Source organism: Daucus carota, chromosome 9 (assembly GCF_001625215.2).
Source record: "Daucus carota subsp. sativus chromosome 9, DH1 v3.0, whole genome shotgun sequence".
Taxonomy (NCBI): domain Eukaryota; kingdom Viridiplantae; phylum Streptophyta; class Magnoliopsida; order Apiales; family Apiaceae; genus Daucus; species Daucus carota.
The window spans coordinates 10426816-10452743 of record NC_030389.2 but is presented as its reverse complement, the minus strand read 5'-3'; the positions used below and the strand labels follow the sequence as shown (position 1 = coordinate 10452743).

General features: G+C 33.3%; 1 protein-coding gene across 1 annotated transcript; it reads left to right on the top strand.

The window, feature by feature from the left end:
* Positions 1 to 13285: 13285 nt before the first annotated feature.
* Positions 13286 to 15912, top strand: LOC108200569 (transcription factor bHLH129). The gene is made up of 6 exons (XM_017368771.2): positions 13286 to 13809; positions 14552 to 14862; positions 14946 to 15122; positions 15291 to 15356; positions 15447 to 15515; positions 15608 to 15912. The coding sequence occupies exons 1-6, from the start codon at positions 13401 to 13403 to the stop codon at positions 15647 to 15649; spliced, it is 1074 nt and encodes a 357-aa protein (XP_017224260.1). The 5' UTR covers positions 13286 to 13400; the 3' UTR covers positions 15650 to 15912.
* Positions 15913 to 25928: the final 10016 nt, after the last annotated feature.

The window sequence follows — 25928 nt, the reverse complement described above, 5'->3', positions numbered from 1 at the left end:
AATAGAAATGAAATACACCGACTCTCGAGAATATAATCACAGCACAACCAGATAATACTGAGCACATAATAAACAGATAATAAATTTATTTATTAAATATTTACAAATTTACAGATCGTTATATCTTGAGATCAACATGCGACAATAACCAATCCTCATCATCATCCCCTTTGTCTTCACTGAGAATAAACCGTACATATTGTACCAATATCCAACAACTACTTTATACTCTTGCCCAAGTCATGTCTACATTAATCTTGAGACTACAACTTGAATTGGCGGGAGTTTGTTGAATGCAAAGTCTTGTGGCTCTTTGGTGAAAATATGTGTTTCCACTTGCTAGAGCGTCAACGTAATCTCTCATTGAAAATCTTACTTTTAGCCTTACTGCCTCTTGTAGCGTTGCATATAACCACAACTTGTTACATCAAGGGTATTAATAACTTTTATATTAGTGTAAGACTTGTCGTTTACAAGAGTCTCGTACTAGCTAATTTCATTTGTAAAGACCATCACATGATCATGCACTGACCATCACATGATCATCCACTTGTTCTATGCATTCCCAAACAGTATCAGATTTGGAGTGTCATCCCTCTGATCAATATTTTGATTTTTTTTTTAATTTTAATTGGTTTGGATATTTTGATTATTAAAATTATCCATGTACCCGGCCGATATACTTGGGTTCACAAAAGAAGATTTATTTTTATGTAATTCGTAGTAGTATTATGAGAATTCAATTAAGATTGTATAGATTTATGTTATTAAAACATAATAATAAACACAAAACAACAAATTAATATGAAGGATTATCCTTCATGGAGGTAAAACACAAATTCCCTAAATCTAACAATACTGGATTGGCTTCATCACTCTAACACTCTACTTTGTCCGACGCAATCTTAACGATAAAAGTTTTTGTATATCTCCCACAACTTTTTCACATTTATAATTAATTAAACAACTAACTAGATATATAACACTACAAGAAAAATCAGTTATTTTTCACTGATTATTTTTCACCACCTTATTTTTGACCGATAATAGTCAAATTTAAGGTCAAATTCGTATGGCATCAAGTCAACGTTAAAATTGATGGATTAGTTTTGATTGCGCCCATAAATTATGAACCGGTCAAATTTAACTAGTCTAATTAACATGGCGGGTCACGCAATAAAAAGGAGGGAAATTTTCCTCCAACAGTAGATTCAATGACCATGGTCCTTATTTAGGGATGTGTCTTCCCCTTCTTCGTCTAAGGCTACATAATCAGAATCCTCAGCACTGAGGAGTGGGGAGTCGATGGGGAGGAATTAATCTCATGAACTTTTTGCCTTACCCTTCCATGATGAAGAGGGCGTATCCTCAGGAACATCTAACCAGTTTTCAAACAAGGAATCACAGTCCTCGGGCGGGTATGGATAGTCTGGGAGCTCGCGCCCTTTTCTTGAGGGTTAGGTGAATTAGCTGTTTAAAAAGGAGAGTGTGAAGATTCTATCTTTATGGCAGAGCAGATGTTACATTTGGTAATACTGTCTAAAATCCTCTCCTTTAAATCTTCATGAATGGTCAGTGGGGGACTTAGGGGGAAGGATGAAAATAGCTTGGAGGCGTGGTAGAAATCCCATATCTCTCAAGAAGATCCTTGAGGGGTCGTTTGGTTCGTGGAGCGGTATCGGGTTGAAATTAAGAATCGGTTTGGAGTAGTACGGGGTTGACGTATCATTCCTGATATCTTGTGTTTGGTTGATTGTTCAAATAAATCAATTTAATTAAAAATATAATCATGTTATTGATTAAATTAAATTATTTTATTTAATAAAAAGTTATAAATATTTTTATTATCAATAATAACATTTATTTGTATATATAAATATTTTATTTATTATTATTAATATTTTTTCTAAATATAAGAAAAGAATATTAATACTGATACCCATACGAGCATCTCATACCCACCCCTCCACTTGGGTTTTAAAAAATCATAATATGGGGGTTTGGGGTATGGGTATGAAGATAAAAAAAATCTAACCAAACACTAGGTATGGGTTTGGCTGCTTTCATACCCATACCTGATTCCCCATACCACCCAACCAAACGACCCCTGAATGGGTTGGAAGGAGGAGACGTGTCTTCGTTCACCAGCTACAAGTGACAAAAGTATATATTAAGTACGTGCGCCCAATACACTTAAACATGAAATGTGATAGGAGAGAAGCGTAGTTTGGGCCGGGGTGCTAACTTAGTGAAGGTGCTCCCTACAGTTTCTATACGTACAATATTCATGTTGATCACAGTTTTATGATATATAATTAAAAGGCACGTCTGAATGTCATTAGACATATAGATGATCAAGGGACGCATCAGATGACCAAGGGCGCGCCCGTCTAGTTGAAGTATGATTTTTAAGTTAAGGAATGCATAAATAGATTTTTTGTGATTTTGATTACACTTTATGTATCAAAGAAAGTACGGGATGATATATACAAATATATACATACATATATATATATATACACATGTTTATCAAGAACATGAGGAATGTAAAAAGCAATTGAGAGGTTACATGGGCAGATCTTTTAATAGGCCAAGCAAAATTTAACGATGTAAACATGATACCGTCCCTTGTGTGAAATGTGATAGGAGAGAAGCGTAGTTTGGGCCGGGGTGCTAACTTAGTGAAGGTGCTCCCTACAGTTTCTATACGTACAATATTCATTTTGATCACAGTTTTATGATATATAATTAAGAGGCACGTCTGAATGTCATTAGACATATAGATGATCAAAGGACGCATCCCATGACCAAGGGCGCGCCCGTCTAGTTGAAGTATGATTTTTAAGTTAAGGAATGCATAAATAGATTTGTTGTGATTTTGATTACACTTTATGTATCAAAGAAAGTACGGGATGATATATACAAATATATATATATACACACACACACACACATGTTTATCAAGAACATGAGGAATGTAAAAAGCAATTGAGAGGTTATGTGGGCAGATCTTTTAATAGGCCAAGCAAAATTTAACGATGTAAACATGATACCGTCCCTTGTGATGAGGGGGGAAATTTCGCGGGTTCGATCTTGCAAAAAGATGCCTGGGGACGCTATTAATGGCCGGAAAGAGTTTCAACTGCCGTGGAAGTGAGAGAGTGTGGGTATGAAAAGGTGAAAAGAAAAAGGGGAAGGACGAAGGGGATATTTATTGACAAATATGTATTGATGACAATTGTCTGCATTTTCGAAATAAAACATTTAAGTTGACAAGACCGTTCCAATTCTTGAATTGATTCAGATAATAAACAAGCAACTTGTATTTGGATTGGGGAGCGCCTTTAAGAAAGGACGCGTCGGTTGAAGATGTATCAAGTTATGTAAGTAAATGGTATGAAGATTTCCCAGACGTCTACAATATCTGGAAAATTTGGGAGTACTTGCGATCACCAGATTTTGATAGACTTCTTGGACGCTCACGAATAAAGGTATGTACGCCCTTTTGTTGCGCATGGTGTCATGGTTGGTATTGAAATTTGGGAGCCCTGTTTGAAGATAAGGCGCGCTCCTAGTATTCAGGAGAAAAAGGCGCGGCCCTCTTTGGGAATTATGTTGCTTGGTTGACGGCTGAATAATAGGATAATACCTTGTCCGAGATAAAAGGCATGCCCTTAGGGGTTTTGTCCTGGAAAGAGCTTATATTTATATAATGTGCTGTTATAATAATCACCCCTCCAAGGGATATGAATATTTAGGCATCCCGGAGCCCATCCGGCGTGCTCTATAACCCTCAATCCTGTATTCTACCAAGTTGTCCTCGTGTGGGGATTAAGGTGATCCTGATTCTTATTGAAGGCCTTTCGGGGTGGTATGAAGAATGGTCACGTGGATCCTGTATTCTAGTGAGTTGCCCTCATCAGGGGATTGAGATGATCGTATGTCCTGATTGTTTAGAAGGGGACCTTACCCTGTACTCTGATGAATATCCTCATCAAGGGGTATGGGCTCGTCCTTACACCCCAATGATGGTAACGGCTCTACCGGACGACTCTTTCCATGATACAAAAAGTAGGGGTTAGTGTTATCTCCCATAGTTAGAGTATCTCCAAGAGACTCTTCATTTAGACTCTTAACTTGAGATTTGAGGAGGATGAGGAAATAAGTTGCTCCAAGAGACTCTTAGTGGCTCCTTAAATCACTAATAGCATCTTGTTTCTCTCTCCTCTCTCCACAAAGTTAATAGCCATCACATGTGATGGCTCTTAACTTAATTTTGCACAATAAAAAATTCCTTCACTCCAATTCACCTCCACCTTTCCCTCTCTTTTCGTTTTATAGTGGAGCCCAATATGAATAAAATATGAAATAGAGAAGAGTTATAGAGAGTATTGTTGGAGTTTACGCTCTTAACTTTGTACTAAATTGCTAAGAGCCACATTGTTTATATTATATTTAAGAGCCAACTAAGAGGCTCTTGGAGATGATCTTAGGGATTATACCATATCCGTGATGTACTTGGATTGAGAATCAGGTAATTGGTCTCAAGGCTAGTCCTTAGCGGAGTAGGACTCTCCTTCCGAGCATATCAACATAGCTTTGGGAGACTCCTGGAGACCTTAGAAGACCAATGGATAAGTCACCGATTTAGGGGTGGTCTTATCTCCAAGAGACCTACTTCTAATCGAATTAGGTGTCTTGATTCTATAAAACTACGTCTGGCTTGCCCTATAAATAGGCACGTATGCACATTGAAGGGAGATATCGAGAGTTCAGAACACGAGAGAAACACATATCTCTTTGATCTCAGCTACCCTTAAACACTAACCATTATCCTGTGGCGAATTACCGTTATATAATCACCGCGAAACACCTTACTCTGGCAAAGAACCTTGATTTTGTTGATTTACCAAATTCCTCCATCAACCGTTTCTTTTAGGGGTAGATGATATATTTTGTATGCCTATATATGGTGTTGTTTGACAACAAAATAAAAGGCATAAGAAAATTTGCTTGTTCTAAAATACAATCCAGAACTCTCTACAATATATTATACAATTTTTGTTTTTCAGTTTGTTATTCATTAAATATATTTATAATATTATAAGATTGCATCTAGAGAAAATCGTTTGCCACTTCATTAAATATATTTTTTATATTATAATAAAACATCTTGCTATTCTAAACAGTCAAGAGCAGAGGAGATGGATTTTCCAAGCAAGTGAGGAAAAGAGAAAAGGCATTGAGTGTCATGTTTTTGACACATAATGACCCAGTTATCACTATTTAAAAAAAAAAAAAGCCCCGGCTGTCACTCCAAAACTCTACTTAAACTTGTGTTTGCTTAGTCACTGTAAAACGTCACGCACCTATGTTCTCCTGGTTTTATTATTTTTTAATACAAGAAAAACGTGACATGCAATTATGTTTATATTTGGGTAATAAAGTTAATATTTGAATGTAAATTAACCATTGTTAACATTTTAAGGTTCACATTTGGGTTTTAGAATTATTTATACTTGAAATTATATCGACTGACGGTTAGGGTTTAGGATTGATGGTTTAGGGCCTTTAGATCCTAAGAGCATCTCCAAGAGACTCTTCATTTAGGCTCTTAACTTGAGATTTGAGGAGGGAGAGGAAAAATAGTGCTCCAAGAGACTCTTAAGTGGCTCTTAAATTTTAAGAGACTCTTGTTTATCTCTCCTCTCTCCTCAAAGTTAAGAGCCACCACATGGCTCCTAACTTATTTTTTTACAATAAAAAAATCTTTCCCTCCAATCCACCTCCATCTTTCACTCTCTTTTGTTGTAGTGGAGCCCAATATATGAATAAAATATGAAATAGAGAAGAGATTTAGAGAGTATTGTTGGAGTTTACACTCTTAACTTTGTTCTAAATTGCTAAGAGCCACATTTTTTATATTATATTTAGGAGCCAACAAGGAGGCTCTTGGAGATGCTCTAAGGCCCTAAACCCTCGAGTCTAAACTCTAATTAATACGAGGCTTTAGGGCCTCACCCCTAAAGCCGAGGAACCAAATTAAAAAAATTAATCTTAAAAATATAGATTAATAGTTTTTAATATTTTATGGTTCATATTTAGGTTTTAAAATTATTTATTTATCTTGAAATTAAATCATTTAACAAAAATAATATTCAAAACGCGATTTTAAATTGCGTTTAGGAGGTAAAACACACCCTCAACGTGACACGAAGTCACGTTTTCATTTTGTAACTTCATTTCAAGTTGCGTTTTGAATTAAAAAGTAGGACCAAAATGCCTTAACACCAATGGAAGTCACGTTTTCCTCTAAACGCAAATCTGACACACAAGCCTTTATTATGATTCGTAATTTTAAGGATCATTTTGTTAGTCATTGTGATTGTGACTAACAGGGCCAAGAGCCCGAGGAAAAGAGTCAAAGTCCAAGACGAGGAGTAGCTTCTATGTAGGGGTGAGCAAAACCGAACCGAAACCGAAAAACCGAACCGAACTGTACAATTTCGGTTCGGTTCGGTTTGGTTTTTTCCAAAATTCCGGTTAGTTCGGTTTTTCGGTTCGGACCGAATAATATATCGGTTCGGTTCGGTTTTTCATATGCTAGTTCGGTTTTAAACCGAAAAAACAAAAATTTATATTACATTAAAAAAAATATATATTTTATATACATGTTACATTTACATACAGGCCCAGTGGGCAGTATCCAGTACTCAGCACATAAAGAATTAACGACGCCTAACCTAGTTTTAGCCGCAAGCCTGCAACTCTTCACAGTTCACCTCTTCACACGAATCACACGAACATCAGCTGCAAGACAACAATTATTCTCCAGGTTTGGCTTCTCTTCGATTTGTTTGGACAACAATTTTGAATTAGATTGGCTACTGGTCTGGAGCTCTAGAAGTGGATTCTGGCCGCTGGTGGGTTATGTTGCTGAGATGCAGATAAGTCCCAGGATGAGTACTGAGAATCTGGATTGGAAACTTGGAAGCTTATTTACTTTTATTTGTAATACAGGTTTTTAAAATTTTTTAAAAAATTCGGTTTTTTTGAACCGAAACCGAAACCAAACCGAAATAATTCGGTTGGTTCGGTTCGGTTTAATATAGTGGTTCGGTTCGGTTCGGTTTTGAAAAAACAGTAATTCGGTTTTCGGTTATTTCGGTTCGGTTCGGTTTTGAACCGAACCGACCGAATGCTCAGCCCTACTTCTATGTACGAGTGTATGACCAGTATGCCTCGATAATACTACCTCCGTCTCGATTTATATGACCGGTTTATTTTTTAAACGTATTCAATATGTTCAATAGATATATCTTTATATAATATTTTTCCATAATTTTTATTTTGTATAGAAGTTTAAAGTTTATTTTTTTATACAAAAAAGAAATCATGAAAAAATATTATGTACAAGTCCCTCTTTTATCTACCTAAAAAAACGTGCAAAAAATGATAAGGTCATATAAAATGGGACGGAGAGAGAGTAACCAACTCGGTAATTTTGATATTTTATTGTGGGGAATAATAAGCATGGGTGAATGACGATGACTAAATTATTTGTCTATGATTTTTTTTTTTTTGCTAAATATTATTTGTCTATGATTATTTTGTGAAAACAATGAAATCACCCATGACAATCTGAATATTAGGACTTATTCAATTTAATTATGCTTGATAGATGTAAATAAATGTATATCATTATATCAGTAAATAGGTACAATATTCGAATTCTTGTAAGTATTATTGGGATAAATAAATTTATCGGTCTTGCAAGCTGTTTTTTTAAAGAAAATCTCGTAAGTTGTTCTTTCACCAAAAGAATAGTCAATGATTGCAAATAATTAATTGGGGTTGCATGAGCTGGTATAAGGTTTTGAAAAGTTGATGACTGACAGCAACTTCACTGGTGGTGGCCTCACTCCTTCGGTTGCCCCTTGGTACTTTAGTTTAGCCTTGCTCCTTCACCTTCACTTTCTCTCGAGCTTAGCATCCCGTAGGTAACGTGTTCCTAGTTTTGTCAACACGGTCTTAATTCAGATAGCGTCAACTTTCACATGCTAAGTATTAAATTTTAAAATTTTATTTTATTTTAATTAATTCATATTTTTTAATAATGATAGACTCCTGCTTATATAAAATCCACACCAATCAAAATAAGTTAAACTTATATAATTTGATAATCAACATGTATGCATACACACAACACACAAATCGTTTTACTAACTTCACGTACTCCCTCCGTCCTGCCAGATTCTTTACGCTACTTTTTAGCACGCATTTTGAGACTCCTATTTAATATAATTCCCTAATATATATATTTTTTAAAATCCTGAAAAAATTGTCGTTTAAACTTTTATTAAAAAATTTTAAAAATGTTATTAAAATATATTTTATAAGGGTCTCAGAATGCGTTCACAGTCTTTCTGTTGGGACGGAGGAGTAACATTTTTCTAATCATGTCAGTCATTCATTCATATATTTACGGATTTAATAATCACAAAATCTCGTATTCTTATAATATTGATTATTTTTGGCTAAATTTATTACATTAATCTTCACTAATCTGTTGATAACAATTCAAGACATTACATAGTACGAGTAGTATATAAAGAAAATAAATTATGATGCTTAACTTTTCATGCGTCGTGCGTGTAATTCTCGACCTTTTATCTCTGTTGACCTTTTATTGTGTAAAACTAAAGTCAAAGCCAATACTGCATTTATCTACTGAAGTTTGTAAGTTGACGCGTACATGTTACAATTAATTCCGGTTATGTAAAGCTTAGGGGTCAAACCACTATTACTCTTGGCAGATAAGCTTAACAGTAAGAGTTGACATTATATAAAGTCAACTATTATAATCACTTAGTTTATAGACTCGTTTACAGCATGCTTAAGCTAGTCTAATGAACTGTAATTAACATTAAAAAAAGAAACTTTGTTTAAGCCCGTCTTTATCAAAAGTTGGCATATTCAATGACCCGTTTGAATTGAGAGTAACCTTTTTTGTGTAGAGACATGAACTTGATGATTAGCTTAATATGGTGTGTGTTCAATGACTTTGACTGATTAGGAAGAAACGTTCTTGATTTGACTATTTTCTTTAAACAACTTCAGCCAAAATAAAATGAAACTAAAAGTACATGCGCGATGCGCAGCAGAAAATAGTTTTTATATATTTTTTTTGCCAGTAGTTTTTATATATTTTAGATTAGTATTAAGAAGTGAGAGTTGTGAAAGTATTATTCTAACGCCTACTCGCATTGCTCCCGACTAGTCTTCTGCAAGCCTACGAGAGGCATGGTTGCAGAGGTTGATCGAAATAAATAAATATAATATGATATTATATTTTATATTTTTTAGGTCATGTTCAAGATAAAATAATTAGAGAGAAAATTCAGAGAACTATTACCTTATTCTAGTATTAGTTAGTGTTCTGCAGCAGAACTTCATATGCAAAAAATGTCAATATCAATGTATTATATTTTAAAATTATTTTTGAGCACACATCACATCACGATAAAAAAAACATGAAAAAAACATGTATTTAGATTTAGATCATAAAAATCTATCTAAAATTTAGGGTTCCTCTCTCTTGATTGCGACCCGATCTATATTCTATATATGTGTATATATATTAGTTGGAATACTATAAATTATCATTATATAAATAAATCATATAATTCATTGTATTTATATATTTTTAGTGGATGATTTTATTTTTATGTAATATAACACGAAACTTGAGAAATGAAATTGAATTTGAAACTAAGCTCTTCAAAATGTTGTTGGTTCAGTCGGTTAAAAGACGGGACTTGTATCATCTTGGTCACAGGTTCGACTCCCGAAGTCTTTACCTGGTTCACATAGTTTGTGATTATGTCTCCTGGACCAGAGCCTTTTACTTGGTTCACGTAGTTTGCAGACTATTACGTGAACTCGTGGGTTTACTCAGTGCGCACCCAAAGGTTAGCGATGCGGGTTCCAACCTTAAAAAAAATGTTCCATAACTGAAACTGAAAATAAAATATTAAATATTATTAACAACCTAATCTAAAAAAATTACTTTTTTGTTGACTAATTTTTATTTACTTACCAATTAAAACTTTTTTCCAATAAATTTAAAACTAAAAATTATATTTATCATTACTTGCATTTACAAACCTCATTCTAATAAATATTTCTCAATATTATCTTTACTAAAATTTAGAAAATACTTCCTAATAAGTGTGGAATTGAAAAGGATGATAAGACAACAACGAGTCGTCGATGGTGTATAAAGTCAAAATAAAATCAAACGGCTCTTTTGAAAGATATAAATATAGTTTAATTGTTAGAGGTTTTACTCAAGAGTATGACACTAATTATGAGGAAATTTTTGCACTAGTTGTTCATCTCACATATGTTCGAAGTCTATTAGTTGTTCCAGCATCAAAACACTGGGATGTGTGGTAAATAGAAATTAAGAATGTCCTTCTCGATAGAAACCTTCATGAGAAAGTTTACCTCAAACCTCCTCCAGGTTTCTCACACTCTCTAAATCAATTAATCAAGTGTTCAAACTTAACAAGGCTCTTTATAATCTTAAACAAGCATCTCGAACTTGGTTTGAAAAATTCAACCAATAGTTCATCAATTAGGATTTTTTTTTTCAAGTCCGTATGATCAGGCTCTAATTATACGACAATCTGAACGAGGATTTGTATACTTCTTCTATATATCGATGACTTGATCATTACTGAAAATGACACTAAAGGAATTTCTGAACTTAAACTATTTCCCAACCAATAATTTGAAATGCAAGATCGTGGTTCACTGAGCTACTTCTTGGGTCTTGAGATTTCATCTGTCCCTACTGGCTACACTCTTCCACAAGTGAAGTATGCCCTTACCTCTTTGGATTACGAGGTTAAACTTTACACAGAAGATGGTGTATTACTTTTCAATCCTAAATTGTATAGTCAACAGTTTAAGAGTTTGATATATCTCACAGTAACTCTTGTTCTATTTTTTTAGATTCTCTCTTCTCCTGGCGTAGTATAAAAACAATTTCTTGCTTCTCGATCTAGTGCTGAGTCAGAATATTGGGCTCTTGCAGACACCACACAAGAACTAATTTGGCTACGATGATTACTTGAAGATATGAGTGTAACTCATTCTCCAACCACTTATATTTACCGCGACATTAAAAATGCTATTGACCTTTTGCTCACAATAATGTATTCACGAGCGCATTAAACATAAAATTAATTGTTATTTCACTCGTCAACAGCTTGCAAAAAGGACAATTCGTTTATGTGGTGTCTCTAGTGTCGATAATAATGCAGATTTATTCACAAAAATTCATTCTTCCAGAAGTTTTCATAATTTTTTTTTCAAATTCAAATCGATTTTACAACCATTTCCGTTTTAAGGACATGTACGCACCCTTACTCGATACTAACAGCTATGACAATTCTAGTCGAGAGTTTAGCAGTTAAATAATACTAATAAAGAGTATACGATTTATTTATTTAGCATAAATTTTTCGAATATCACATGATTTATATATCTTGCTCTTAGACATATAATAGACTACAACACAATACAATAATATAAGTATACGACTATCTTAGATTGTGCGACATTACTGTGCATTAACATACTCTATTCACACACAAAAGTGTTTCTTCGAATCTTCGTATATGACTAGACAAAATTAGTGAAAATGATTTATTTGGGAGATCAGGCCATTTTTACCAGGCACACGTGTTTGTTCTCCACTTCTACTTTTTCGTTAACAGAACTAAGGAAATCTACGTTCGACTGGTTATGTTCTAAGAGGTTTCTGGTTGAAATTATTCTCCCCTTGCCCTTCTGGTCTTCCTTCGGACACTCTTCTAAAAATTCAGGTAAATAAATATTTTTAGTACTCACTATTATACAGTACTTTTTATGTACATCTTAAATATAATTTGTAAAACACTGTATATTTTAATATCAAAAGTCATTTATGTTGTTTTTACCTGAAAATAAAATTATTTGGAAAATTATCAAATATTCCCTCCGTCCCACCAGATTCTTTACGTTACTTTTTGGCACGCATTTTAAGGCTCCTATAAAGTATACTTATACCATGTATTTATTTTTTTTAAAAATCCTGAAAAAAAGTTTGATGTTTAAACTTTTATTCAAAAAAAGAAAAATTTAAAAAAACATTATTAAACTATACTTTATAAGAGCCTCAAAATGCGTGCAAACAGTGAACGTAAACATCCTGGTGGGACGGAGGGAGTATACAAAAGGGCCCTATAAGGCTATAAGTTAAAAAGTAAATACATATAAATAAAGCTGGCCGCAATAAACGAGACAGAAACAGTAAAACACGTTATACATTGTTTCTGCATTGATTGACGGGGACACCTTCGACTTTAGACTTGTATTTGACCTTATATGTTCACATTCTTATTCACATGCAAAATTTTTACTCCAACTAAATTACAATAGTGCCATCCCGGTTCTAATAATTATTGCTTCCGTGATCCGTCGATTAATTTCCTACATTTGATTTTCTCAATCCAATTTTTATAACTCAATTAATTACTATAATATTTTATTATATAAGATGTTGTATAATAAATTAACATATCAAATTTTATTATGATTTTATATTATATTGAATTTTTAATTCCATTGATACTATCTAATCAACAGCACCCTGAATTAATCTTGTTTTCTGATTTACAACCAAGACCCTGTTATTTTAACACATTTACAAATAATCTATATTCATACACCCTTAAAAAAATTATCATCAATCTCCTTCGAATAAAGGAAAATAAAAACATTCTTAATAGAAAAAATGAAGTCATGTGCCAAGGATGAACAGCTTTTGCTTATTACGGTTATATATTTAATAATGAAGAATAGAAAGTTTTAAACTACTGATACAAGATTTATTAGAATTTTATAAAAAAGTTATTAATAAATTAGAGATTTTAAATAAAACAAAACATAATTAATAAATCGATAAATATTTATAAACATTAGTTAGAATGATTACATATCTTTTAGTAAACTAAAATTTTTTAGAACATTATTTCCTGCTCACTCAAAATTAGACAAAAAAAAAAAAAGAACGAAGAAAATTTTGAGATCACAAAAAAATACTCTCATAGACTAAATCATGATAATAAGTTGTATTTAATATTGGAATATTAGCAACTATAAAATAGACAAAAAAGTCAAACACAGCTATTTTCACTTGTAATTTAAGAAACAGAAAGTACTATAAAACCACACTCCACCGTGCTTTCCATTTTCAGATTCCCGCAAACCAAAAACCTCCTTATCCAAACTCTCTCTGAATTCTCTCTATCTATACATGCAATTATTTGTGTCTATATAGATCATACACCATGTATACACTTACTGGGTCAGATTCAATCCCAAAGGAGCTCAACAATCTGTTCTTTTCCTCCAATTTCAATCACAAACCCGAGAATACGAGTAGTTATCAGGGGTCTAGCTTGTCCCGGTACAGGTCTGCCCCGAGTTCAATTTTCGATATTTTACTTGATGAAGTTAAAATTGATGATTTGAAATATGGGGGTGATTTGAAACAAGAAGTGGTGGATTTAGATGGGTCTGATTTTTTTAATGTTCCAGATATGGGGTATGTGATTTCGGGTCAGGATAGTGGTGTTAGTAGTGGGGATAAGGCATTTAGCGGATTGGAGGAGTTGAATCAAGTGAAGAAAAACTCGGGTTTGATTAAGCAGAGTAGTTCCCCAGCTGGGTATTTGTCAAATTTGGTTGCTGAAATTGGTAAGGAAAAAAGATGTTTATATGTTTTGTTATAATTATGTTGTTTGTGCTATTTAATTTTATAATTCTTTAGTGTTTTGTTTATTGGATATGATGGTGAGAAAACGGATGGTAGTAGGAATTTGAGATATAAAGGTTATTTAAGTAGTTTAGTGATAGGAATGTTGAATGAATTATTGATTTTTAGAATATTTTTGGTAGTGAAAAAAGTTGACTTCACCAAAAAGAAAAGGAAAAATGCTGACTTTTCCACTATTGTGGATCTCAAAATAGGATCGATTTTGTCCTGATTAATGTCCTTTCAGTGTATGAAGAGTGGTTGGTTATTTAATACAGTCTTGATCCTTTAATCGCATTTCCGGTTTAAAATTTTATCACTTCACCTATAAAGTTTATTTGAGTTTTATAAAATAAAACGCGACGGTCAATATTTAGTATTAGTGCTCTCTCCCTGACAGTGACAATGAGGTGAGTTCTCTGAAAAAGACTCTGTTGAAGGATTATTAGCTATCATTGGCAGATTGCGTGTGCTCATTTTTTGCAATAATAACAAAATAAGAAATGTTAAGAATTTTAAGAGCATGCCTGGCTTAAGTACTTGATCATCGGCTTTGTAGTTTCTTACGGAAAGTTCGTGTTTATTAAGTTCTTGTATGCCACAAGCTTGTGTGATTAAGTATCTGATATCCCATGCTTCTTGTCATGTTTACTGAATGCTAAGAATATTCAATATAAATTACAGAATTTGGTGCTATGAGCAACTTGGGTGGAAATTATGATGCTAATAAACGAACAAGAACAGAAGTCAATACGACAGCCAGTCGATTGAGTAATCATGTGAACTTTTCATCCGGGTCATCTTCTAAATCAAGGTTCATGCCGCATACCACTGAGAATTATAATGAGAGAATTGTTACAAGTTGCCAACAGAATGGCCAGTTGAGTAGTGGACAGAATCGAGATTGGTCAGGTGATTCTGCCTCTACTGGTTTAAAAAGAAATAGAGATGGCAAAGTCAAGATGCTTTCTAACATTAATGGATTGAACAATCAGGTATTTAAGATAACATTTTTTCAGGTTGGCTTATGGAGTATTAAACTTTAATTGTGTTACTCAACTTAATACGTTTGTATCAGAGTGAGGCTTCGCAACATTACAGTTCCGGCTTACTTCACCAATTCAGCTTGCCAAGCACCAGTTCTGAAATGGAAAAGATTGAGAATCTTTTACATTTTCAGCAAGACTCGGGTGTTCCTTGCAGGACGCGGGCCAAAAGGGGTTTCGCCACTCATCCCCGAAGCATAGCAGAGAGGGTAAGCAACTTTAACAAATCTTTTGTTTCTCCTTTCAAGTAACATGAATATCTTATAGTGTAATTGAGTAGCTTATTAACCACGTAGGGTTAACTATGTTCTTCAGAAACAGTGTGATCTGTATTAAAGAACTTTACTTGATGTTAATGTGTTCTATATAATTTACAGATGAGACGAACACGTATTAGTGAGAGAATGAAAAAACTGCAGGATCTTTTCCCAGATATGGACAAGGTAATCTTATTTATCAGCATATCGAGTGTAAGATGCGAAAGTTTTTCCTTGTTTGAAAAGTGAACTCACATTATTCTTGGTTATTGGCAGCAAGCAAACACAGCAGATATGTTGGACTTGGCAGTTGAATACATTAAAGACCTCCAGAAAGAAGTTAAGGTACATCTAAAAGCATCTCATATAAGTTCATATAGTCAAATAAACAGGCTCAGTTCTTTTCTCACCACATCGTATTTTTCTTTTGTATGTAGACTCTGAACGAGACTCGGGACAGATGCACATGTTCAAGATGAAGATGAAGAGATCCTGGCATAAACTAGTGTAATCTACCGATAAGTGGTGATTAAATCAACTTATTGTAGTACAAGATCTCCTTAAATTTACATACAGCGAGGAGGAAATGTTTGTTGAAGCTGCCTTGGTTTGTGTGATGTTTTTTTTTTTTTTTTTTGTTTCTCATAGTTATCACTCATCTTCCTTCTTGTAAAAATGTAATCTGAGAATAGAGCAGTGTAAATATAAATAGATGTCGAGCCATTTGACTGGTTTTCTTTCTTCTTGAGTTTTCCCAAGTTTTCGTTGATCATGCCTATGTTTAAAAAGTTCGATCAGAGCATCATTAATAAATTAGCTATACAATGTTCTAAACTATAATTTTGAATAATATGACCCAAAATACCATTCGTAGTAGAGCCCTAATGTTAAAGGATATATTAGTCTATTACTATTCTAGCTAGGGGTTATATAATCATTAAGCGTAACTGAAAGTTAGTTACTTGGCTGATGTATATAACAAACCCATGAGCTTTCATTTCTGCAAGTTTTCAATATACAGTATGAACATTTTCTGCATTGTGTTCTTCACAGATTCGTGAGCATATAGAAATTGTATTTGTCAACATGGACGTAACAAATGCTTTTTTATATGGAGATCTTGATGAGGATGTCTATATGACACTGCCTCTGGGCTATACTTCTTTTGGCAGTCGAATCACAACTGTCAGAAAAGTGTTTCAGCATCTCAGTAAAATGTTAGATGGGTGTGCAAGTTGCTGAAGAGTCTCTATGGCTTGAAACAAGCACCACAACAGTGGTTTAAAAAGCTGTCTGACACTCTTATTTCACTTGGTTTCAAGCAATCTCAGAGTGATGCTAGCTTGTTCACTAAAATCACAGAGACTACTACAACTCTAAATTTGATATACGTAGATGACCTTCTGATTGCTGGTGATTTTGAGTCCGCAATTGATGATCTCAAGAAAATGTTGTCACAAGCATTTCATATGAATGATTTGGGTGCTGTAAACTACTTTCTTGGTGATAAGTGCATATTTTTGTATATTTTAAATGCCTAATTATTGCTTGTTCTTACTTATTTATTTGTTTATTTGTCTTTTTTGTAGGAATATTGCAAATGCTTGAAGAAATAAAAGAATAAAGCAAAAAAGAGAAAAAGATGGAAGAAAAGGATCATAGGGGAATATTCTCAAAGAAGCATCTAGATGGGACACCTACACCCCCTCTACCCTAATTTCCCCCTATAAATACACACCTCCCCATCATGTTTCAACCTACCTAGGATTTCATATTTTTAGTAGCCTCTCTTTTATGTAGTAGATCTAGTAGTAGCACTCTAAATTTGTAAACACTTTTATTATATCAATACAAGTATTCATTTTTGTTCTTAAATCTTGCTCTTTACTTTTACTTCTAGGCTATGAAATCTTTCTCTAACCACATGAGACTCAAAATTACTTGTGGATTGAAAGGAGCCTAATTATATGTTTTAAGCTTGCATTTTTTAGTATTTAGATTGAGCCCCTTTTAATTCTCAATATTATTAGTGGGTTCAATGGTTTAGTATTCTAGATTTTGATTTTAGCTTGTAGTTTGATGGGGTTTTGTTAGAGACTTGGTAGATAAGCTAGTTTTGAAGTTTTGTGTGATTTGGAGTTAGTTTGGTAAGATTTGGTGTTCTCTTTGTTCTTGATTTTGGGGCATTTGGGTGTAAATTTTAGTTTATGATTTTGACTTGAGGTTAGTGGGTTTATGTTGAAAATATTATGTTTAGGCTAGATTTGAAATTTGGTGTAGTTTAGAGTTGATTTGGTTTGATTTGGGTCTTGTTTTGTTAAAAAAATGGGTAGTTTAGAGACTATTTAGTGTAGAATTTATTGTTAAATTTGGTTTAGAGTTTAGTGGGTTTTTATTTGTTATAGTTGGAATAGCTAGATTTTCCGGTAAAATTAATTTTCCGGCGAGATTTAAGCTATTCCGGGCACTCTCATAAATTCCGGCGGGGTTATACTTTCTTGTCCGCCACCAGCGCCGCCCCTGTTTCTCTGTTTCTGTTTATCGTTTTAGCTTTACGCGTGTTCACACTAAGATAAACTTAACTTATTCACTGTATTGTTTTCATTCACGCACGCGTACTGTTTTATTTTATTTTATTTTTGTTTTATAATTTATTTTTTTGTTTTGGTTATACTCCCTCCGGCCTCCGTCCCACCAGATAGTTTACGTTCACTGTTTGCACGCATTTTGAGGCTCTTATAAAAGATAGTTGAATAATATTTTTTTAAAATAATTTTTTCTTTGAATAAAAGTTTAGACATCAAACTTTTTTTCAAGATTTTTTTAAAAATTATATATAAAATGTAAATATACTTTATAGGAGCTTTAAAATGCGTGCCAAAAAGTAACGTAAAGAACCTGGTGGGACGGAGGGAGTAGATATTAATCGTTATTCCCGTTGTAACTAGTTAATTATCGATTAGTCATTTTCTTTAGTAGATATTAATCATGAATTTATAATTTAGATTTTAGGCATTAGCTTTTAGTTTTAATTTAGATAAATCAAAACCTCTCCAAAAATCTTTTGTCTAATTCGATTAAATTAGAAATTAAGTTTTCGCGAAAATAAATTTAGTCCTTGGAACGAATCTTATATTACTAAAACGGGATCGTGCACTTGCGATTAAAATCATATTTTGAGCACATCACTTGGCTTAGAGATTGCAAGGAGCCCTGCTGGTTTCTTTATCTCGCAGCATAAATATGTCATGGATTTACTAAAGGAATTTCATATGGATACAGCTTCCTCTGTTAAAATTCCGTTGGATTGTCATTTGAAGTTAACTCCTCACACAGGTGATCCTCTGCAGAATCCAAATGAGTATCAACGTCTAATGGGAAAGCTAATCTACCTCACTGTAACTCGCCCAGATTTAACTTTTGATGTGCACGTTTTAGGTCAGTTTATGCATCAATCTATGACTACTCACATGCGGGCAGCTAAGAAGTTACTTCGTTATTTGCGTGGAACGTCACAGCAGGGTATTTTACTGGCTGTTTCTTCTGCAGTACAATTGCAAACATTCGGCGACAGTGATTGGGCTAGTTTTCCTACTACACGACGTTCCACCACTGGTTTTTGCATCTTGCTTGGGTCTTCTCCTATTTCCTGGAAAAGTAAAAAGCAGGCTGTTGTGACTCATTCGACTGCAGAAGCCGAATATCGAGCTATGGCCATGACTGCCTGTGAAGTTACTTGGCTGCATGCACTGTTGAAAGATATGGGTATCAAAAATCTGCCGTCTACTGCTCTGTACTGTGACAATCAGGCGGCTATATCACTTGCTGCTAATCCTATTCTTCATGAGCGTACAAAGCATATTGAAGTGGATTGTCACTTCATTCGAGACAAGCTTAAATCTGGAGAGCTCTATACTCAGCATGTGTCCACTACTGATCAAGTAGCTGACATCCTGACCAAGCAGCTCTCAGCTCATCAACAGACCTATCTCATGTCCAAACTTGGAGCTATTCCATCCCCAGCTCAGCTTGAGGGGGAGTGTTAAAGGATATATTAGTCTATTACTATTCTAGCTAGGGGTTATATAGTCATTAAGCGTAATTGAAAGTTAGTTACTTGGCTGATGTATATAACAAACCCATGAGCTCTCATTTGTGCAAGTTTTCGATATACAGCATGAACATTTTCTGCATTGTGTTCTTCACAGATTCGTGTCAACACCTAATTTTGAATAATATGACACAATGTCAATTGTAGTAGAGTTCTTTTAATGTCTTATAAGAAAGTTATAAAGTTAGAGGATATGAGATATGTCCCACTAGAAACGGATTTATAATTCTCACCGGCTTGAGAGCATTCACCCGTGTTGAAGAGACCAAGAAATACGTCTTTTTATCAAATTAAAAAATTAGGATTATCCTTCCTTTATTATTTCTTAATTTTTGTCATTCTTTAACAAAGTTAAAAAAGGTTAGTATTGCCCTTCCTCAACTTTTATCATTTCTTAACAAAGTTAAAAAAGTTGGCGGCAGCTTTTCACCAAAATTAAAAAATCAAGATTGTCCTGACTTTTTCGTTCCTTAATAAAGTTAAAAGAGTTGGGATAACGCCATCTTCTCCATCATTTACAGGTAATGATTAACCATTCATTATATAATTTTTAATATATAAATATTTACTTCTCACATTTGTCACACTCTTTTTCATCTTTTTTATACGACATTTAATAGATTTTGGATTTATTACTATTCTCTCCGTTTCTCTCATTTTTCTACTATTTTTCTCACTATTTGACACGCATTTTAAAATGTATTAAAAGTCCAATTTTACGACTTATTTCTAAAATTTTCTTGTTTCACAACAAGTTTAATATTAAAAAATATTAAAAAATATATTTAAAATCATCTATAAAATTATATTTTATTGGAGTCTTAAAATTCGTGTGGAGCTCTGTCCCTAATGTAAAGAATTGAGAAGAACGGAGTATAAAATTAATAGAGATAATTGTTAAAGAACGGAGTGGAATGAATGTGTATTTAATAACAAAAAAGATAATTGTCGAAGTTATTCATTTAATATAATATCCTTACAAGAAATTGAACTGTTTAATATACATCGAGGAACTATCCGTACAAGAAATTGAATTGTTTAGTATACGTCGAGTAACTCACCAACAATATCACTATAGATCTCTTAACATTTCCAAATGGATCTACATAAATTAAAACATACAGACCGTATTATTCTGGAAATATCGCTAAGATCTCTTAGCATACCAAATGAATCTACATGGACTAAAACACATAGATTGTGGGGTCCGTTATATCGTTTTCGGTTATTGAGCGGAGAGCACGAAGGGTTGAACTGAATGAAATGTTGCATAAGTTTTGGGCAAACCTACACGACTTCAGCCAGAATGATTGATCTTAAATTGCATTACAGGTTTACGATCTTTTTATAGTGTATCCATGAACACACAATAAATATAAAATTTGAAAAATGTTTTTTTTTTTATTTTGATTGACTTTCATGCACAAACGAGACAAACCCATAAGTGCATTTATAAAAGTGTAGCATATGAATTGTTTATGATCAAGAACAAATCAACATCCTCGATGTCAATATTGGTATTCCGTATACTGAAATTTACCAATAATTTTGGAACACAAATCAATAATGGTGTGTGGTCGACTAAGTAGATTAGTTTCCCTCCTGTTAATTTTTTTCCTCTTCAAAAATCTTATCAAGACCACCCATTAAAAAATCATATCATTTAAATCACTAAATTTGAACACACACAAATATATATATATATATATATATATATATATATATATATATATAGAGAGAGAGAGAGGGGGGGGTTACTCTAGTGAGAACTTCTTAAAATGAGAACCGTAAGAACTTCCTTAATTTATCATATTTTGGGTAATCTAAACATCAAACTAGTGGGAACCCAATATAAAAAATGTATATAAAACTAGTCTCTCCGTAACTAGTAAAAAAAAATTCAAAAAAAAAAAATCCACTGCCACGCCATCAGTGATTTTTTTATTATTATTTTTTTTATTTTATTTTTGGCTAGCTAGAGACCTTAATGATATACAGTTTTTGTGAAGGTGCCCCCGGCGGGGCCCTTCAAATAAATGAGATTTTGATAAATTAAAAAAGTTCTCACGGTTCTCATTTTAAGAAAGTTCTCATTTGAGCAAGTGCATATATATATATATATATATATATATATATATATATATATATATATATATATATATATATATATATATATATATATATAAAGAGTTAAGTTCTATGGAGTACAAAAAAAAATTGGAGTATTGGAGTACAAAGTTTGATAAAATGTAATCTAGTCATCTAAATTTCAATTTTTTTTGTCCAATAATATTTGTAAATATTTGACAACCTGCACATTATATTCTGCAACATAAACATCGTGATCGAATGGTAGAATAATTACTTTTATAAATCATAGGACTCTATGTTCTGCAATATAACTAATAAGCAGAACAATAATCTTAATACTTGTTAAAGTTGAAAGATATTAATGATTAATTGACAATTATGTGCAAGACAACTTATAAATGATAAATTATACTCCCTCCGTCCCAATTCTTTTGGCTTATTTGACTTTTTATGGTCAAATTGACCAAACTTTGACCGGTAATAACTAATTTTTCTTATATGATTTTCAAAATCCGAAACATACATCTTAAAGTAGAATAAATGTAGATTTTGATAATATATTTTTTATAAACTTTTTCAATTATTTAATACATGTAAATTTCAGTCAAAATTTAATCAATTTGACCATAAAAAGTCAAACAAGCCAAAAGAATTGGGACGGAGGGAGTATCAAAATTTGGATAATCAAAGATATTATATAGGATCAAACTGAAAAACTATGATTTGTATTCCAGTACTCCAATGTTTTTATGTACTCCATAGAACTTATATATATATATATATATATATATATATATATATATATATATATATATATATATATATATATATATATATATATATATCATTCCGTTTGATGATGTCATGGTAATTTGACACAGAACGTTAAAATTTTAAATTATGTCCCAATTCAAACTTGAGGGGTCGAATTTATGGCCTCCCAAATTCATTTTATCCCGAATGAATAATTTAATTAGGGCTTTTTATTCAACTTACACATTTTAATTAGGTTGGCTCGATTAGTCTATTTAATTTATCTTTTTTCTAGACGCCAATAGTAAGAAACGTTGATGAACACCTCAACTTTGTATTGGGACAAAAAAATTTAGGGAAATTCTCAGTGGTCCACTCGTGGTTTTGGCTTTTCTAAATGGTACGTAAAATAATTTTGACTTCCGATTGGTACACTTACACTATTGTACTTAGGGCTGTCAAAAAAATTCGAAAAATCCGATATCCGTCCGAAAAATCCGCTACCGTATCCGGAAAAAAGTGGATATAATCCGTATTCGAAATAAAACGGATATTATCCGTATTCGAATCCGGAGATTGCGGATACGGATATGGATATAGGCGTATCCGTATCCGAATATATCCGTATCCGAAATTATTTATATATATATATAATAATACTTATATAATTTTATTATATATATACTTTATTTTATTTTATCACATAAATGTTAAATACAAATTAATATTTAAAATAAAAAAGAAACACTAACTTAAAAAAATATAAAGTATATACGTGCTACACCCTGGCCCAGTACACATGGTCAACTCACCAAACTCTAAAATACCTCGATCCTAAGACACTAACCCGCCGCACAGCCACACATTTTTTTAACTCTAAATCCCATTCTCAGATCTTATTCATTCCCTCTCCCTTTTACAATGACATTTTTCTGCTCAACTTCACCGTCCCAGTGAACTATTTACTTCAGCATTTGCAGAGGAGTCATTCACTTTCTTCAGGGTGTTGATTTGTGTTTCGGATTCTTGGGTTTCAAAGTGATGGCCTGCGATTCAGTTTGGTTTTTGGTTTCAAGCGGGAGTGATTGAAGATTTAAAAAATTTTATGGATCTTGATTTTTGATTAATCCCACTATATTTGATTTTTATGATGTTTGAAGAAACGGATCCGGATATTATCCGTATCCGGATAATATCCGACGGATACGGATACAGATTTTTTTATTTTAAAATTTGCGGATACGGATCCGGATTCGGATACGGTTTTTAGTTGGCGGATACGGATACGGATATGGGCAAATCCGTATCCGTTTTATCCGTTTGACACCCCTAATTGTACTATTCTATATCATACCCCTCCCGTCAAGTTCCGTTATTCAAACGTTTACTAACCCTAAAATAAAATAACAATAAAAAAGAAAAACACACAAACGTCTATTTTTTGGCAATGGCGGTTATCAATTTTTTGGGAAAGAGGCGGCTAAAACCAGAGTTACAATTTTTTATTATACGGTTCAAACTTGATGTATATATATTAGTAAAGGTGTGTGTATATATGTTTGTGTATTGTGGCCGTGGCTATGTTGGTTATTGGTGAATCGTTGCGGCGCGGCCGCTAGTGACAGAGGAAGGCATAGGCGGAGGGGGTTGTTTCAGGTTGGCTGAGGGCGGTGACAGTAAAGCCGCCGGGGCTAGTCAGAAAGCAAGCAAAAGAGGAGAGTGGGGTTCGCGAGAGGACGCTACACTGGCTGCTGCGTAGACGTGGATGGCAGCGGGATGTGGATGGCAGCGGATGGTGATGTATCGATGATGGGTGTGATTCTAGCGCGGCTAGAAGATCTTAAACGATTGTGGAAGGGGTGTGTCGAGCCAAGGTTCGAGTCGGGTTGCGCAGAAGGGGTGTGGATGGATCTTTTGGATTATTTTTTTTGTCTTCTATTGACTTTTTTGCATCTTGTATCATGTTTTTGTTGTTTATAAGATTGGTAAACTTTTGCTGAATGGGACTTGACTGGAGGCGTATGGCATAAAATGGTACAATAGTCTAATTGTACCAGCCAGAAGCCAAAACTATTTTGCGTACCATTTAGAAAAGCCAAAACTACGAGTGTACCATTGAGAATTTTCCAAAACTTTAAAAACCTAACATTTTATGTCAATTATCATAACATCATCAAACAGAATGATATATATACTCAATTTAGTGATTTAGATGATATGATTTTTTAGTGAGCGGTTTAGGTGAGATTTTTGGGTAGAACAAGTGACCCGGCCCCTTTGATATAAAATCTTTTTTTGTTCCTTTTATACTTTCACAATTTATTTTTGTGTTTTCTTATTATTCAATTTCAATTTTGCACAACCTAATTAGGTTTCGAGTTCCGCCACTTTCATTAGTTAGCATTTTTTAATCCTTCTTCTCAAAAAAAAAAAATCGGGGAAGCAAATGAATGAATAGCAGGGTATGTAACAAAATATTCCATCTGTTGCGAAATAGATGTTGATTTGACTTTTTACACGTAATTTGAGGTATAAAACAAATATAATTTCTTATACATTGTTTTTAAAAATTCCTTCTTCGAATAAACAATTCAAAATCTATATTTTTTATTCAGATAAAGAAAATTTGAAATCTATACTATACTATAATAAGCCAACATGGGTATATTTTGTAGTCCTGCTTTTTGTTCACGTTTTTTGGTTTGGTCGTTTTTTTTCGTCCCTGCTTCAGCCTAATACTTAAAACAAACGAGTCTTGGTAGACTTCTATCTCCTGCTGGACATTTGTCTACAAACTAAAGCAAAAGCAAATACCACAGTAAACAGACACCTGAACCACCGCTTCTTCTCTTCCTCGGCGAGTCTTCCTCTCCGCTCGGTGGGTCTTCCTCTCCATCAGACATTTATTCTACTTTTCATTCCATCTCTCAAGAACTTCATCTCCCCTAAGGTTTGTTCTTCATACATATACATGAATATGAGTTGTCTCTCGTCCGATTACCTAGCTCTTTTTTTAGTTGCTTATGATCTGAGAATTGTTTGAAATTTTGTTAGCTTATTTGTTAAGACAACTTACAAGTTGTATCTACTGTAAGTGTACATTATTAATGTGTGTTTGGTGTTTACTTTGTTGTTAAATGGGGTAAGAACTCAAAACAACAAAATTGGGTACTTCTAGTGCTAATTATGAGTAACTTTTTAATAAGATAGTATTAGTGATTAAGCTAAGAATGAATCATGCACCTAAAGTGTTTGATCTGAGAGTTGTTTGAAATTTTGTTGGCTTATTTGTTAAGACAACTTACAAGTTGTATCTACTGTAAGTGTACATTATTAATGTGTGATTGGTGTTTGCTTTGCTGTTAAATGGGGTAAGAACTCAAAACAAGAAAATTGGGTACTTCTAGTGCTAATTATGAGTATCTTTTTAATAAGATAGTATTAGTACTTGTTTGTAGTCGAAATTCTCGCTGTCAAGAACTCTTTATAATGCACTAAGAAATCACTCAAGTTAATTACTGTATTTTGATTGTGTGTCGGGCCAAATCCTGTAGAAAGCTAAAAAGTTCTGCTCTTTTAGTTCTGCACTATATATAGGCCTGTGATGGTATATCTTCTTGCCAGATTACAGGAATGCCTTTAAATATTTTACTTAATTATTCAATTCAACATATTACATATACCCCTAACAATAACTTAAAAGCGTGGGGGAACTAAATGCTCATGATTCTATTAACGCGAATCTCCCCTGCTCCTCCCTTTCATTTTGCCTGCTATACAATCAACTTAAATTTAAATTTCTG

Coding starts and splice junctions, on each gene's coding strand:
- LOC108200569 (XM_017368771.2), top strand. CDS start 13,401: ATGTATACACTTACTGGGTCAGATTCAATCCCAAAGGAGCTCAACAAT. Junction 14,863..14,945: donor TTAATGGATTGAACAATCAG/GTATTTAAGATA, acceptor CGTTTGTATCAG/AGTGAGGCTTCGCAACATTA. Junction 15,516..15,607: donor ACCTCCAGAAAGAAGTTAAG/GTACATCTAAAA, acceptor TTTTGTATGTAG/ACTCTGAACGAGACTCGGGA.